The sequence below is a fragment of the Apteryx mantelli genome, chromosome 5 (assembly GCF_036417845.1).
Source record: "Apteryx mantelli isolate bAptMan1 chromosome 5, bAptMan1.hap1, whole genome shotgun sequence".
In the NCBI taxonomy this organism is placed as follows: Eukaryota; Metazoa; Chordata; class Aves; order Apterygiformes; family Apterygidae; genus Apteryx; species Apteryx mantelli.
Window position 1 is genome coordinate 24481817 of NC_089982.1, and position 17114 is coordinate 24498930.

Below are 17114 nucleotides of genomic sequence, written 5' to 3' on the forward strand. Positions count from 1 at the left end.
TATATAGCCCTCTCAGGCATTTGTGTGACAATACCACCTGTAATCATGTGATCACCCGCTATTTTTTTCCATAGGACTCCTGACTCATTCACGCACAGAATGGTACTGCTCATTTGAGGAATAGCTCTTCACTATTTTGTTTTGACATTGTTCCATGTGTGGCACTATTCCTTACTTAATGTACCCTCTTTGAAGCATGCTCTCCATGCAGAATTATTTATTTCCTCATGTTTTTCTTCTTAGTATCCAAGTGATTCAGAAGCAGTAATTCATTTTTACACTACTGCATTTTGCAAATAGGAAAATTATGCATAAAGAGTGGGACATTGATGTTAGGTGTCCAATTTGAGGCACTTAGGATTTTTGGAGTCCAGTAGTATACGAAGTAGTTACTATATCAAACTATGCTTCCCCTTAACACCAGTCTGTGAGTGTTCAGAGATCACAGGTCTCCAGACAGGAGCCCATAAAGGGAATCCTCAGTGACCAGCTATGAAATCCAACTAGTGCAAGTGTCTTCCGTATAATATGCTTCTTTACTATATAATCCTAATACTTCCTAAATGAAGCCCTGACTCTGCACTGGATGGGGCAGAGGTTCTACAATTTAATTAAAATGCATGTATGCACTGGGCAACGATGCTTACATTTCATAACTTTTTAATACTTGACTTTCTAACTTTACTTATGTTGCTTCAAGGTAGCTTTGTGTGTTTAAGACCCAAGGGTTTTTCAGAAGAACAAGCCAAACCCAAGAATATTATCACAGAGCATACTGTAACCAAGAGGGTCCTCCAGCACGGCTGGAACCAGCACAGAGAACTGCCATTTGAGTTAGCACAGTAACTGTCAGCAAGTTCATGTTGACATCACACCTGCGAATCGGCAGTGCAGTGATGCCACAGGTTTCCAATGGGGTTTCACAGTCTTTTCTGACAGTGGTGAGCTCGAAGGACAAAATCCCATTTCTCTGGAAGAGAAATTTCTCTGGAGCTCTGGAGGAAAGTATACTGTAGTGGCCACAGGTTCTTTTCCCTGAACATTGTCCCATTTCATCATTTCTTTTTTTGTTTTGTCTCCTTATCATAGTCTCATTGCCAGCTACACAAGTCAATTTTTGCATTTCTCAAGCTTCTCTTCCAAGCTCAGGAACCTCACTCATCAGGTCCTACTCTCACCACTCTCCAAGCCAGTCTTCTGTGCAGTTTTTCCTTCTGTATCAAATATCAGCAACTCCTAGTTCTCCTTTGTCCAGTCTTTTCTCTGTTCTTCCATTGCCTGTTTCTACCACCCTCTTGAAAGTCTGCTTCCCCATCTAGGCTGCCTGGGCCCAGCCAGGAAGTCTTGACTCTGTGAAGGGGCAGGCGTGCTCTGCAGTGCATCTCTGTCCTGATCAGTGAGTGTGCAGCCTCATGTTCTGATCTCATGCTGGAAAGACACTTATATAAATTATAATTTATCTTATAGTTTGAGAACATTCAGCAACAATATTGCTGCCAGCTTTATGTATTACAATATATTCAATATTTACTTTCTTTGATTTTAGAAAAGGATCATTAGCTCATCTCCTTTACTTCATATTAATTTAAAATGGTTTCATTATTCATACAGAACTGCAAGGTCAGAAATTATAACTAGCTTTGCACTTATTTTTCAAATGTTTATCTGCACATAAGCCAGGTTTCATCTTATAAGACCTTTTTCTAAGCTATGTAATATTAAACTCCAGAAGGTGGCAGCAAATATTCTTCCCTATCAAAAATAAACTGTCTGTTTCAATGAAACTAAGATGCCTATGGCCCAAAAAAGCTTTAGCCATTTGCTTATTACAGATATAATTGTTTTAAATTTTGACAATCAGATATGGATAAAGATTAAATGGCAATACCAAGCACTAATTTTCTTTTATTAACACAGAAACAAGCTGAGCTAAGTCAGTAACTAATTTATGAGTGGTTACCAGCACTCTTATGTTTCTTTTCTGTGTATGTTGTTGGTGTTCTGCAGAAGTGAAGGCCTAATTCTAATATCACACTTTTCTACCATTACTTGACAACCAAAAAGGACTTTATTGTGGAAAGTAGAACTTGTCATGAAGCTTATGTAAAACAGTTGACAGTAACTGTTTCATTAGTTCTTATACTAGTGAGGAAAAATAAGATTATTCTCAACTTGATAGTTACGATTAATGGTCTGAAATAAAATCACACATATAAACAACCTAAAATTAGAATAAATAAGATTCCAGTTCTAAAATTCTCTGTACATTTTTGAAAGAAAGCCCTGACAAGACAGCTTTGAGGAAGTTTGGATCAGACATGAAGTATGTGATTCTAGTCTGTTATTAGTCGTAGTACAGTCACTGACAAGGCTTTACCTGTTACAGTCAGGTAAGATATAATACTAAATTCCCAGCCTCTCCAGACATTAATATTCCCATTCACCAATATGCTGCATTCCAATTTTAGCAGTTTCATTTTGCCTGCTTTAAATTATTTCCAGATTTTCAAATAAATATGATTATTTCCCTTTTCTTTCCAATTTTTTAGTAGTCATATTGCTTACTGTAAAATAGCTGTAGCATTTACTCCAGAGCTATCAGAGACAAATTGGTTTTTCGTTAAGTAAATTTTAAGTTGTAAATGGCTTGGGATGAAGAAAGCCACATTAAGATTATCCTTACATTTTCCTTCTTTACATCATTCTATGATAGTTTAAAAATCTTTAAAAAATTGGAAGGAAGGAGAGAACTGAAAGAAGCATAAACATAACTATAAAAATCAAGTACTACTTACTATGTTCTACTGCCTTCCAATAGTTTGATCTCTAACTCCTAACATTAGGAAGCAAAATGAGAAATACATCACTCTGAGCTTTTTATGAAGACAGAGTCATTTTTTGCAATAATACAACTGTTCCATCCACTCTCACTTCCTTTGTCCCCTTTAGCAAGATGCTAATGTTAATTCAGATTTGAACATGCCTTCATATGGAGTAAAGACCAGGACTGCAATCAAAAGATGAAAATAAAAATGTCCTAATGACTTAGAAACCAAAGTAATTTTTTTTTTTTTTTTCAAGTGACTTAATCAGGTGGGAGACTGTTCCAGGAATTTTCAATGAGATGTGGATTGTTAGGGGTCTAAGCTACTTTTGAAAATAGAATTCTTGACATTTTTGAAAATTCAACCTATGCGTGCTTAACTGGTGAAAAGGGAGTTTCAGCATTGTAAGTGCACGGACAGTTTTACCTTACTAAGGAGATGCACCACCTGAGACAGAAAATCAGTTATTGTGAAATCTTTTCACTAGGTAGTATTTTGCATTCCCATTTGGTCCGTAAAATGAAAAAAGATCTAACTTTTGCCTTTAAAATGTGCACTATTTATGAAACTAAATATTACACTTTTTGTTTTTCAGCTTTTCATGATTATCAAGAAATTTCAAATAGCAGTAAGTTCTAAGTAACAATTTTCTGGACTATTGATTTAGATAGCTAAACTAACTTGAATCAATGGTACACATTCACACTCTTTCTACTTACGTATAATCAAAAATATATATGTACACACATCTTTTATAAGTACTGTGTTTACATTCATTTACTTATATACTGAAATAGTTTCATTTGGGAGTAATACTACATTTGTTTTAGTTTATATTAATATACAATTTATAAATATCAAAGATGCTTGTGGTATAATAAATGTTTGCTTCACTAATCAGTTTATAAACAGTTTACATTTTTAAAATCTATTTCAACCTAAAATTAATGTTTAATCTCTTCACATAGATGCATGGGCAGTCAGCAGCAGTTGTTAGGATTCTATATGATTGTAATGGACAGCTCTGAACTGTCTTTCCTCTTGTTATTTAAGAATCGCCTTCCCTTCAAATACTATTGTAGAAAAGTTTTTTCTCTCTGAAAAACTCAGGGCAATGGAAAGCACAAATTATTCATTGTGTGGTGTTCTCATTTGTTTGCAGCATAACAACACTTTGAATGTTGGTACAGTATTATAATGAATATTTTACAACAAGATTACAGTAATACAATCAGTAATTCTGATAGCATATCACTCTTCTTTTCCTTCTCCCTTGATTGCTGGGATGAAGAACGGAAGAGCTCTAGTCCCCTGTTTATGTTCTTCTTGTAGCTCAAGGGAGACAGAAGGCAGAATAGTTATTCTCCATTTGCACTTTTTATTTTCACTGTCTCACGTACAACCTGGTGTTTGTGCATTGTTTAGTACATGCGTATCAAAAGAGCTATCCCAAGAATAAAATATGAAGGGAGAATAATAGAGAGTATCACTAGGCCTGGTTGCTGCTTTCCAGTAAATGAATGATAATTCTAGAGACTAAATGCTGCCTAAATTCCAAAGTTTATTGTCAGTTCAAAGGGGCTGAACACTTTACTGCTGATAGACATCAGTATATGAATATCAAATATGGATCTCCCTTGAATTCAGGAATGTTCAGACTTTCATTCCAGGAACACTTCCACCAATGACAAGAATTAAGGGCAATGAAAACAGTCATTAATCATCTCTCAATTTCTACATTTAAGACATACGTACATTTTAGCAAAATTACACTTTTCTACAAGTGCTTAAAAGCTATTTACTACAGAGTGTGAAAAAAGGTGGAGATTTTATGTTCTGAAGCCAAAGATTATTCAATTTCAGAATAAAGTTGGGGTAGACAGAAATATTCTAACTTGGATCTAAGTAAATTATTGCAGAAGTATGTCACTATACAATGATTATTCAGAAAAATGCACAAAAATTTGTTGTACAGAGTGCTACTGGATTACTTCTATTACAATAGATACTACCATAACAATCTTGCTACTGAGTAGGCTTAGAGACTAAATTCCCCCTCCTTAAGGTAAGCACTGAGGCATAATGACGTAGCTCACATAGCTGGTATTTTTGCTTTATTTCTTTCATGGATGCTAAAATTAAATATATATTCTGCCGAATCCAAAGGTTTATAATTGCTCAAAGTTCCACCCATCTTACAATAACTCAATAGAACTGATTCAGGCCAAAACTGATATTTAATTTTCCTGGATTTATTAAAAATAAAATTCATGTAAAATTTTGTTTCATTCTCTCTGTGCTGTCTGCTCTTACTAGAATGCAGACAATGATGATTGCTATTTATTTTAGGAAGATTGTAATTCAAAATAACTAAGGCTCACTTTAGCCAAAAACATTTTTATCTTCTTGAATCTCCTGAGTAGGTCTTCCAACCCTCTTCTGCTTACCTTCAGCATAGTTATGACTGTTTCTCTTTGAGAAATGTGGAGAATTCAGTCAGCTCCTTCCTTCAAGAGGCTTTTTCTTCAAAAACTACTGGCCCACTCTTCCTCCCCGTCAAAAGCCAGACCCAACATTCAGAAGTGTGATTAAGTACACCTGGAGGTAAGTATGATCTCAGAGAGTGGAGATCTCTAACTTTTTTACTGAAATTTCTTCAGACCCTTACTAAGTAGGCAAAGTACTTCAGCCCTTTTCCAAGTAAATCGTTTTCCTTCACAGAATTTGTCCTCTCACAATCCAAAAAGACATTCAGTTAAAAACTCATTGTTCAGTCCCTCCTTCCTGGAAGGAGAGATTAATCCTTCCTTTTCTTTATCAAATGCAAAGGAAATGGACATGCAATTTCACAGATATTTTATCAGCCTATTATCAGAGCTGTATCTAAATCCAAGTTATCAAGTGGGGAAGGAGACACACCCAGGAATATCGAAACAGGACCAAGTATGCTAAAGAACTGCCTATGGATATGAATTATCCAGTTGACAGTACCATAGTTTGCCAGAGTTCGATCTTGCAGTGAGAATTTTGTTGCTCTGATTTGGATGTGGCTTGAATGACCCTCCAGAATGAAGTAATCATTAATTATCTTCAGTGATACAGATCTTACTGAAATATCAAAGTCTCCAAACGAGATGCTTAGCACCTAACAAAGCTGTCCCCTGGGACAAGAGATATAATTTTATAGATAATCTGATCTTTCTGTCAGAATATAGAAGTCTCTCAGATGATAGCTATTAAGATGAAGTAACAGAAGTCTAGAAATAAACATGAATATGTGAGAGTCAGGTGATCAATGAAAAAAAAATATATGCAACTGGCCAATTGAAAGCACTGACAAAAGCAAATAGTAGTTTGGCAAAATGGACAAAACCCGAAATAAGTGTTCTGATTCGGGGGTTCTGAGGTAGAAAAGGAGCATATTTATCAACTTCTGAAGAAACAACTTTTTCCAAATAAATTGGCACAGTCTCTCACTGGCCAGGTAAATTGCTACAGTTGCTCCAGGTTACCTGGGAATCTTCATTGGAAAAATCTGTCACAGGCTTTTTCTTCTGATTGATCACAGGGTGATCACACTCAGAGCCAAGTAAAGTCATACTTCCGTAATGAAACATTCTTTATCTCATGGGACAGTATGAATTATTTGGATTCTTACCTAGTCACTTTGTGCTTAAGAGTCTCTCTAAAGTTAAAAACAAAAGAAAGAATGAGTCCAAGGAAATTTAGTACAACCAGCATAACTCCCAAAGCACTATTCCAGTTTACTGATCTGCGTATCTTCCCTCAAGGCCTAACATTCTACCCAAATCCAGACCAACACTCCATAAAAGCTAATACATTGGGCAGAATCTCAGAATTAAAGGAGAACAGATTTATACAAGAGAATAAAATCCTCCATATCCAAAGTATTTTGCATTTTTTGATTTTTTTTCATCTGAAGCAACCCAAACAATATAATATCCTCCAAATTATCAGTACTTGAGATTCTACTTTTTCTACAGCTCTTACAGGCTGAACTTATGATTTAGATAACATTACAGGTCCTGTGGATTGATATGATTTGAGGTACAAATACTTGTTCACTGAGGTCTTCCAAATTAAGGACATAGGAGGTTCCCAAGCCAGTAAAATACTCTCCTTTCCCCCCACCCCAAATCTGGTTGCCAGAACTCTGTGCCAGTGTCCTTTAAACTGCATTGATTGATTCATGTAGAGGGTTTTTCTGTGAGATCATTTTAGTTCTCTTTTGTCAGTTCCCTTTCTTCACCTTCTAAGATAACAAAGCTATCCCTAGAATAGTTTCCAGCATCATAGGGTAGTATCTCATTTTCCATTAATGATCTGTATTTTCTGTTGAATCTGACATGCCACCTGTACTAAAAAATATAAAACTCACCACAATGTGAACATTTAAATTTGTCTATATTGTATTTCTGGTTTTACAAGAGTCCACCTTTTTGACATAGTAGAATGGCCCATTTTGTTGAATAGACTAGTGAAATACATTTAATAACTTATCATTCTCAGATCAAACTCTGTCAAAGAAAATTAACTCCTATTTTATCACTGATGGTTAGGCTAAAAAGATATCTTTGTCACTTGGTGATCTCTGGACCTTTTCTCTAAACATACAGTATCTTCACCTGACTGCCTTGAAATGTCAGGTCTTTTATGCACCAGTTCATTCAACAGAATAATTTCCATTTGCATCTCATCTCTGGAATCCTGCAAAGCACTGACTCAGCTTGGATCTCTTTTCTTGGAACCGAAATCTCCATTAAAATAAAAAAAGAATTTTTCTATCTATTTAGCACAGACAATAATCTAAAGCCCTCCCAAGTTAATACAGGTTGGCTAACTCGCTGAACCTGTTTGATCAACTTTCATCTCTCTGTACAATCTTATCTTCTAAGTAGTTTCACAGCTCAGGTTATCAGGTTAATTTTTAGTAGAAACTGTATCTCATTTTGCATATTTATTTTGAGTTCACACCTTTCAAAAATCTATTTTTGCCAATGATTTAAACAAAATGTACTAATCAGTCTCACTGAAGAAGCTATTTTCTGTGGATCCAGTGAAGAAAGAACGTGTAATACATTAGAGGAAGGAGAACTATTGTGACTGCCTTATCTGGGTCTGCCAATCATTGTCCCAAGCATGATCTTTTATCTGGACTTTAATTTTTCAGGTAAGAAAAAAAATATATGGAGGCAGTTCGATTCCTTCTTGATAGTATATCATATATCTACGGGCCAAACCCTTCTTTAATCTCTTTCGTTCACTTACTATCCAAATGGGTAATTTTTGCTTTTATATGCTGCTGTCTCACAGTATACAGATGGCACCTGTCTAGATGTGATGATCTGATGAGTATGTTTAATGTTTGATGAACTCATGGTTTAAGTGAGGACTCTGAAAATTTAGCAGAGCTAAGTTGCCCAAAATGAAGTATTTTTCGCTGAATAGAAGAACCTCATGTAAATTTGCCATATGTATGTGCGGGTAGAGTTAATATAGTTGAACAGTTTCCTCTCTGGAATTGCAAGCTGGGAATAGGTGGTCACAGCTAAGAGGTGAGAAGGACAGTCTTGTTACAAACCATTAGCTGTGAATTGGTCTCTCATTATGTAACTTCTGTGTATTATTTAGACATTTCTAATAGATTTGGACTTACCACCACCAAATGCACTGAAAATTATGAAATCAGTAGATTCTCTGTTTCTCAGTTTCCATCTCCCCCACACAAGGATGATATTAAAACATAATTTAAAAGCCCATGTGAAGCAGAGGTCATTTAACTTTCTTAAACGTTTCAAGATCCTGTGATGGAAAAGCCTATAAAACATGAATTTTTGTGTGAATTTTAGCTAGATAAACTATAGTTTGTATGATCAGATACTTATTGACTTCCCTGGTATGTGGATTTTGTTGACAATGTTTAAGTTTTTGGAAGTTAATTACAGAAAATAACACAGGGGCAATGTTTTTGAAATGAAATTTTAGCAAGCCTTTGGAAACAGCCCTGAATTTCCTACAAGATTTCAGAGTTAAAGGCAATTCTTAAACCTCAGGATATGAATCAGTGGGCATAAATCAGTTAGTTTAGGAACCACATGTATAGAGACTATGCAGTAAGAATAATATAATTTGTCTAACACAAGGAATATGTTTGGCATGGTGGAAAGGCTGTACTTGTTTCATATACTGCCAAACGAAGACTGTTGTGGGCAAACCTTCTCATGAACAGAGTTTCTGTTTCGAAGTGCTGCATTACTAAGAAGATTAGGATTTGTCAAATATGAATGGATTGCTCCTATAAATGGGTCAGAATGTTCTGAAATTTTGAGGGCAGTGCCTTTTAAAGAAGCCAGGTTAAGTACTGTCCTGTAAGGGTATTAAGTAAATGATTGCATTAACATTTTTAAATTTTTGTGTTCATTTTTCTTCTCTTTTCACTCAGGGTAAATCTAATAATTTTAGAGTTAAAAATGTCTTTCTTAAAAGGAGATTGCCAAAAATATGTTCTTGGATAGATGTCCTAGACAGAGCCTGTAATCAAATAAATTCAGGCTGTGCCTGAATGTTAGACAGAATCTTGTAAACACACACAGAACTGGTGCAACATGACTTCCTTTTTCATTATTAAGAATGGTCTTTTCAGAACAAGGCATACTAGCTAACTAGTGGAGATGAAGTAAAGCTGTAAGATTGCTAACATAGTTGCACCTTTTCAGTTAATGGAAACCTTTCTTTGGTCTATTTACTTTCCTCAAAAATTCAGTTTGTTCTCTCTTTTTTCCTGTTTCTTTCTCTTCCTCCTTTTTAGTATCTCCTCTCTTTCCACTAAATTCAAGTATTAAAAAGCACCAGTAGGTTAAAAAAAAAAGGGGGGGTGGGGGGGATTGCCAGGATGTCATATGCACATGTGCTTTCAGGGTTTGTTGTTCTAGTTCTAAGTGAGGAGAACGGGCTTCCGTTTTTGCTGTTTCATGACTGCAGTTATATTTGGTAATTTGTTTTTCCAGGAAAGAAGAAGTGGACGCTCATTATCACTTCCTGGGAGACCTTCTTCAGTGATTTCTCGAGCCATGTCCCCTACTTCTCCTCTTATCTTTCAGCCTGCTCCTGATTACTTTAGCAAGCCAGGCACAGCAGCTGACAGGCCTGGCAAGAGACCTACTCCCTGGGAAGCAGCCGCTAAATCCCCTCTTGGCCTAGTGGATGAAGCTTTTGCACCCCAGAATATTGAAGAATCCATTGTGGCTAATGTAGTATCAGCTGCTCACAGGAAAACGCTTCCTGAGCCACCAGATGAATGGAAACAAAGAGTTTCTGATGAGCCTCTGGTCCCAAGAGGTAACACAGCCTTATTTGGGGGAAAGCAATCAGGTACTGTATCACCCCGCAAAAGCACCCTGTCCGCCCCAAGTGCCACCACGCAGGGTGGCTCTCAGCCACAGTATGCTTACTTCAGTCAACAGTCCAGAACAGATCCTGATACGACGTCCATGGATTCCCGGTCTGACTATTACTTGTGAACAGCAGATTCAAACTACAATTCACAGCCCAGAGCATGAATGCGTCCAACATGAACAACAGAAGGACCTGGCGTATTTTCCCTTCGTCCAGCTCTACAAGCTTTAGATCTGAGTTGGAGAAGGAAAGTTTCTTGCTGGCCTGACCATCTCTGAACTGAAGAAATGAGGAGGCAATATAGAACAGAGCACAGTTTTCATAGGACTGCAGGCTAGTACCCTAGAATGGACGTGGTTTTAGTCATAACCTAATAATGTTCTGTTTCTAAAAGGCAAAATTGTAAGGTTTTTTGTTTTTTTTTTTGAGGGGGAAACATGGGACAACCAATGTGGTCAATACAAACACCTAGAATGGATATAGTTGCAGACAGCACAAATGCTTGCCGTGAAGTTAATAAGAAAAGAATGTAAAATCTGGGCATTTTAAAAGCAAGAAGTATTTTACAGGATCTTGTAGGTTCTCTGGATATATTTGACATCTGGGTTCCAAGGTACGAGACATAATCAGACTTCAGAAAGTTCCAATGAAAATGCAATACTGGAAGCACTGGCTTATTGGCCATATGTTTTCTTTACTGCATTTTTAAAAGAACTAACAAAATACATTAATTAACAATTTTGCTACAGAAACATTTAAAATACATTTATGATCATGGTATCTGAACCTCTCCGACACAGCATACATCTCCATGTAGATGTATGCTAATCTCATGCAGTCAGGCATTGCAGATGGATTTCAAGATAGTTTAGATGAAATTTTACATATTGTGATTAATCAATTAGTCTGAACACAATAGGAAGAAGGGTGATATTAATAGAGATCAGTACCGTGATACTTGAAATACAAAAGGGATCAGAAAAGTATTTAGATTGCATTTAAACTGGATTGCAAGTTAATTTTGTAATAAACTTCCGAACAATTCAGAGGCTGAAACAGCCTTTGTTTCTCTGTGAAATGCACTACTTGCTGAACATTTACTGCTACAGTGTCTAGTGAACTGACTGGCTGGGCAGTCATTCTTAGTATCTAGGTAGCTCAATGTTTAGAAGGCTTTTGATTTGTATTCTCAGTTTGGAAGACATAAATAAGTTGTGTTTATCAAGTTTGTTTTATAAAGAATAACACCTGTCCTATGTGGAAGCTGATATGTGAAAGAGGGTTTATGATATGTGTTACATGGTACGAGACTAGTATGAGTAGAAAATATTTGGTGAGTTGGTTACAATTAAACTGTCTTGATGGATCTGAAGAGATGGTAAATAGTTGTGGCTGGTGATATCTCGCATTTACATCTTATTTAAACAAGACGAATATGTGGCTAAAAATACATGTATTCCAAGCTTATTGGGCAGTTTAGATGTTGTTAAGACAGTAAATGAATACCCCAAGTTTTAAAAAGTGTTCTGCACCCTCCTCATTTTATGGGGCATTCTTCAAAGATTTGTCAAGCACAACCAACTAAAATTTCTGCAGAAACACTGTTAACTATCCTTATTTTCAATAATGTTGTCAACTGTGAGTGGTTAGTTTAGAAAGAAAGCTAGAACACATATGCAGTAAGGAAGAATATATCACGAAACACTCTCATCTGCAAACAATTTTCCATTATAACAATTATAAAATATAACTGGTATAAAGACAAGAGGAAAAGGAACCCCAAGTCCAGTTGAGCTGAAACTTCCCATAAGAGTATGAAGAACTTCCCCTCATGGAGCTCAGGAATTGCATGACGGGGAAAAACATAAACTTAATGAGTTTAAGTTGGCAGTAATTCTCTAGTCAAGCAAAAGTCCCTTGAAATCAAAAGCAATCCTCCTTTTGACCAAGTAGGAAATGAACACACGGATGTAGTATATACCTTGAAACTAGCATCATATTGCTATTGCACCTTATGAATTTCTTTCACAAATTATGAATATGTGAAGAAAAGACGATTTAGAAAAATTACATGAACAAGATTGTCATGTTATGTCTGAAAACCAGCCTTGCACCTTAGATTCATATACTCACATAAACAAAGTAAATTATCCTGTCCCGGAGACAAAAATACATTTTTCTCTGTAGAGATGCACAGTGTTCCCTTATCATCACTGGGAATATTCCCACTGAAATCAATGGGACATTGAGAGTCCATTAGCCTTAAGGGCCTGTCTCTGGATCCAAACCTATTTCCATGGAAGTACATGTCAGGTTTTCAGCTGATTTCAGCGTAACTCAGATTTAGCAATTGTGTTTTATAATTCTAAGCCATCAAAGTTTTAAGTATTCAATAAATGCTAATGTATATGTATGCCATTACTTTCATTAGGACTACAGATATTCTGAAAACTATATAATGCTTACGTATTTTGCTGAACTGAGGCCCATTTTATTATAATAAAATGACTTCCTGAATCCAAGTCAACTACAGCTGTTTTAAACTATATCCTTTATACTGTTAAACTGGAAAACAGATTAATGAGTTTGCAGTAAGTCATATATTTGTCAAATACAATTGTTTTAATTCTCAGAATCAGGAATGTATCTTTGGATTTTCACTGAAAATAATGTTATGAATTCTAATGTCATATGTATAACAGAAGGAAATAAGCAGTTAATATTAAGGTACATGAAACTAAAAATTGCCAAACATATTTAAAATTTTGATATTACAAAAAACATGTTATGGTATAAAGCAAAATTAAAGAAGATTTAATGCTGTGATTACCTAGCAATATGGGAAAACATACTCTTGTGCCTAAGTATACCTAGGATCAAAGCCAAAAATATAATTTTTCATTAATACCCTGGAGGTCAGAATTTTAATACTTCAGAACGTTCAGTGAATTCAAAAGTCTCCCACTGACTGCAGCAGGAGCTGTTCTGATATTTAGAGTTATATTCAAAGAGGTTTCTGGATGCCTTTTTTAGGCACCTCTCTCTCACTGACTGGCTATGTTTCAAGAAAGCGCCCAGCGAATATATCATTTCAAATGTGATCCTTCAAGGATAATCTGTACAACACACAGACTAGGCAGATAATGATTTGTCACTGTGCTACTGTCATTTGGGCTGCTTTAAGCTGTCTTCACATTAGTGAAAAACAAAGACGCACCAAAAATGTAAAAATTGCAAAATCAGAGACTTTTAGACAGAATCGCTGACATTCTGTCAATGTCCAAAGAAAAAAGCATAGTCTTGTATTTTCCTTGTATTGATAAGAAAGAATTTATCAGTAAGTATTTCTGTGAACCTGAGAATTATGACACTGAGTTTCCTGTAGATTTGCATCTTATCATAGATTAACTTTGGTGTTTAATGTGATCTACAACAGATTTTTTTTCTGACTGCTGGGGATTTACTAGTTCTCTTTCCCATATGGATTGTCTCATGTCTAATAAGGAATGACTTTACACTGCAGCATTTTCCTCAACAGCAACACTGCAAAGTGTATCTATCCTCTACCCAGACACTTATTTTTAAAAAGTCTGTGGGCAGCTGATTGTCTTTGAGATCTATTCCACTATCATATAGAAATGAAATCAACAAACAGTTTCAAAGTTATTAATCAGAGGACAGACAGACAGACATATAGGCATGCAGACAGATCACACAGCCTTGCTTACAAAGGAAACCAGGTTAAAACCAGATTCAGACAATGTATTAATTTCAAGGAAAACAGCAGGCCCAGACTATTAACTGAAATGTTAATGCATACAAAGCTTTACGAAGCACCACACTGCATCTTTCACTCCCTTTTCTTCATCCCATTCCTCCACTAGCAAAGCATCTTTCTGTTATACAGCTGTGAATGTTGTGCGTGAGTTCTGAATATATTAATACAAGTATTTCTTACATTTTGTTTTTTGTGAATGCACAGATCTGCTCAGTAATCCGAGGAAATACGTGATATTTTAAATACCAGTTATTTGTGTCAGAACTGCGTTCACCCTCAGAGCTATCTCTGTTAATATGCAGAGTATTTGAAAATGCAATATAACTGAAAACTTAGTTTCTTTAGTTAGGTTAGGTGATGATGTTCACAACTCTTGTTCATAACTAGTCTTCATTTTGGTTTGCTTTAATACAACCAAATGTTTATTGCACATTTCATTTCTACCTAGTAGCAAAAGACTGTACTATCTTTATAAAAGGCTTTTCACTTCTAAAGGCTGTTTGTTCACTGCAAAGGACACTTTATTTGAGAGTGCATGCCAGAGATGTAAATTGTATCATTTAATAAAATGATTTTAACAATCAGATGAGAAACACAATTTTGTTTTCTCTAAATTCTTGTCAGTTTGTTTGTTTCTAAATAATCTAAAGCCAAATAAAGCCTAATCTCTTTTTTTTCTGCACCATTTTTAGATTCACTGACTTTGCCTGTCTGTGACCTCCTGCTGATGTGAGCTTCTAGAAGCTTAAATCAACATCAGGTCAAATGGCAACATGTCAAATACAGTAGAATATCATTTTCACACTGAGTAAGCGAGAGGAAGAAAACACAGTGAAGCACAATCTACCCAGGTAAAATGATATTGTCAGAACAGTTTTTATCATTTGAGCATTTCCATCCCACCATAAAAACCTGCAAATAACGTCTGCTTACTATAATTGTCAACCTGACATGCATATAAACCTCCATTTAGTTCCTGCTGATTTGTTCAGAAGGGCTGGATTTTTGTATTCTATTGTTGTTTATTCTTAATTGAAACATATAATTTTAAAAGAAAATAAACACAAGAATAAATTGTGAACCCACTCTTGACATTAGTTAGACTATTTGGGTGAAAAACTCTTAGGGAGCGTAAGGACGGCATGTACAATATAGCTGTGAAAAGCCAAATGAAATTTTCACTATTTATGCCAATAGTCCTAATGAATCACAAAGCAGTTTTTGCATTGGTAAAGCAAACAGAATTTTGCCCCCAAAACAAGAAAAATGATCAATGTATGTAAAACTGGGAACTGATAAAACTTGACAATAGCATTTGAATGGCTTAGCTCTACAAAGGGTTTACAAGGTTTCAAGGGAATCAGCATTCTTCCTTTTCATGGTTATATGCAGCATTTTTACTCTTCTCTGGTAAATTGCTTAAATACATCATAAACAAAGAAAGCCTAAGCCAGATTCACAGTTTAACATAACATACTCCCTTGAGTATGTTTGCAATAGCTTGAAAATCTCACTACATAGGTGAACAGTCATTGTTTCTATATCATGTTTCACTCTCCAGAGAATGTATTTTGGCTGACCTGAAATAGTCTCGACTTTCTGGTGCAGTCATGAACATTTAAGAGCTTTTAAAATGACCATAGTGTGGCAGACTGCTCTATTACTACATGAGAGCCTGGAGGAATGAATACTTGGTGTAATGAATAATTCTAAGTCCAGGAAAGCAAGCTGAATGTTTCCAGGCCATTACCTGGTTTTCCTCAAATTGGATGTCAGTGCTTATACATTGTTCATGAGATACTTTACCGGATTCTGAAAAGAAGTCGTTTTGCAGCTGAGTTCGAAATGGCATTCAATATGCTTTAAAAAGTTTACCATTTACACAATTTCCACCCTAGAAAAAGCACTTAAGTAGTTTATATTCAAAATACAGTGACCTCTGGAGTGTTTGTGTGCATGCACACATAAGTATTAATTTTTCTGAAGAAAGAAAGGTAAAGGTCAATTAACAGAACATAATGGAGAACTAAGAGAGCATACTGTGCTGGGGTACAGTACCCATACACTGCAGAGTTACAAGATAAATGACACAGATGTATAGATATGAAGGTGGTGATAAACCCCTACATATTAAGACAAAATTATCTTCAGGTTTTATTTTAAAACTGAAAATAGATTTAATCTAAATAGTGCAGGGGTTCATGATTTATTTTAAAACTGAAGACAGCTTTTTTTCCTATAAATAATGAAAACTAAGGAAAAATATGCTAATAGGTTGAAAAATCATTTTCTACATTGTAAAAAATATAATTAAGTAGCCTGTAGACAAGCAGAATTTGCCCAAGGCAAAAATGGAAAATAAGAGCTTTATGGCATTCAGAGTCAGAATAACAGATGCATAACAGATAATAGACGCAGAGCTTTTCCCAGCACAAACAACCCCACGGTACTATGGCAATTATGAAACAATTGCCATTTTTCAATATTATTATTAATTTGCTAAGCCATCTGAGTTTTAATCAGTCATTTCCTGTTATTAATGGTTGCGCTTGAGTTTAATCTGAGAAAATCAGTACTTTTTGGAAAGCATCAGAATTCACATAAAGCCAGCATATGCTTATCTCTACAGTATTTCTAATCATTTTTCTAAATGAAACAGAAAAGCTTATAAGCATAAGCAGTCTACAGCCGTAATGATTTAATAACTTCAATATTATACACTTCCTGCTTCCTGGAATAGAAAAGACAGAAAAGAATTACAATTTAAAATATTAATTCTTAATCTCAGCTTTAATGTGAGGAACTGAATTACGTGGCAAGCTTATGCTTTGTCAAACCCCAGGTAAGACTACCACTCCTGACCCTTATTCCTATGAGCTCAAAATCTAATGATCACTATCATAGCTGGTCCAGAGCTGAATATTCAGTGTAAATCATGTCAAAGAAGTGTCTAGCTTGCCCTGGAATGTCCAAAAGTCCTACTGAGTGTGCTTAGTAGGAGCATGAAGCAAAGAAAGTTTTAAACTTCTTTTGTCATGGAGAAACATCAACGTGAACTAATGATATTTTCAGTTTCAAAAATCATAGCATCAAAT

General features: G+C 35.5%; 1 protein-coding gene across 3 annotated transcripts in view; it reads left to right on the forward strand.

The window, feature by feature from the left end:
* Positions 1-14617, forward strand: part of SYNPO2 (synaptopodin 2) — a 103143-nt gene extending 88526 nt beyond the window's left edge. The window contains exons 5-7 of one of the 3 annotated variants that reach the window (XM_013951657.1): positions 3421-3453; positions 5249-5429; positions 9854-9924. In XM_013951657.1, the coding sequence (XP_013807111.1) occupies positions 3421-3453; positions 5249-5413 (198 nt within the window). In that variant the 3' untranslated portion in view covers positions 5414-5429; positions 9854-9924. Of the gene's footprint in view, positions 1-3420; positions 3454-5248; positions 5430-9853 lie in introns of those variants that run through there. The other 2 variants (XR_001293875.1, XM_013951656.1) reach the window with 2 other exon arrangements.
* The last annotated feature ends 2497 nt before the right edge of the window (positions 14618-17114 follow it).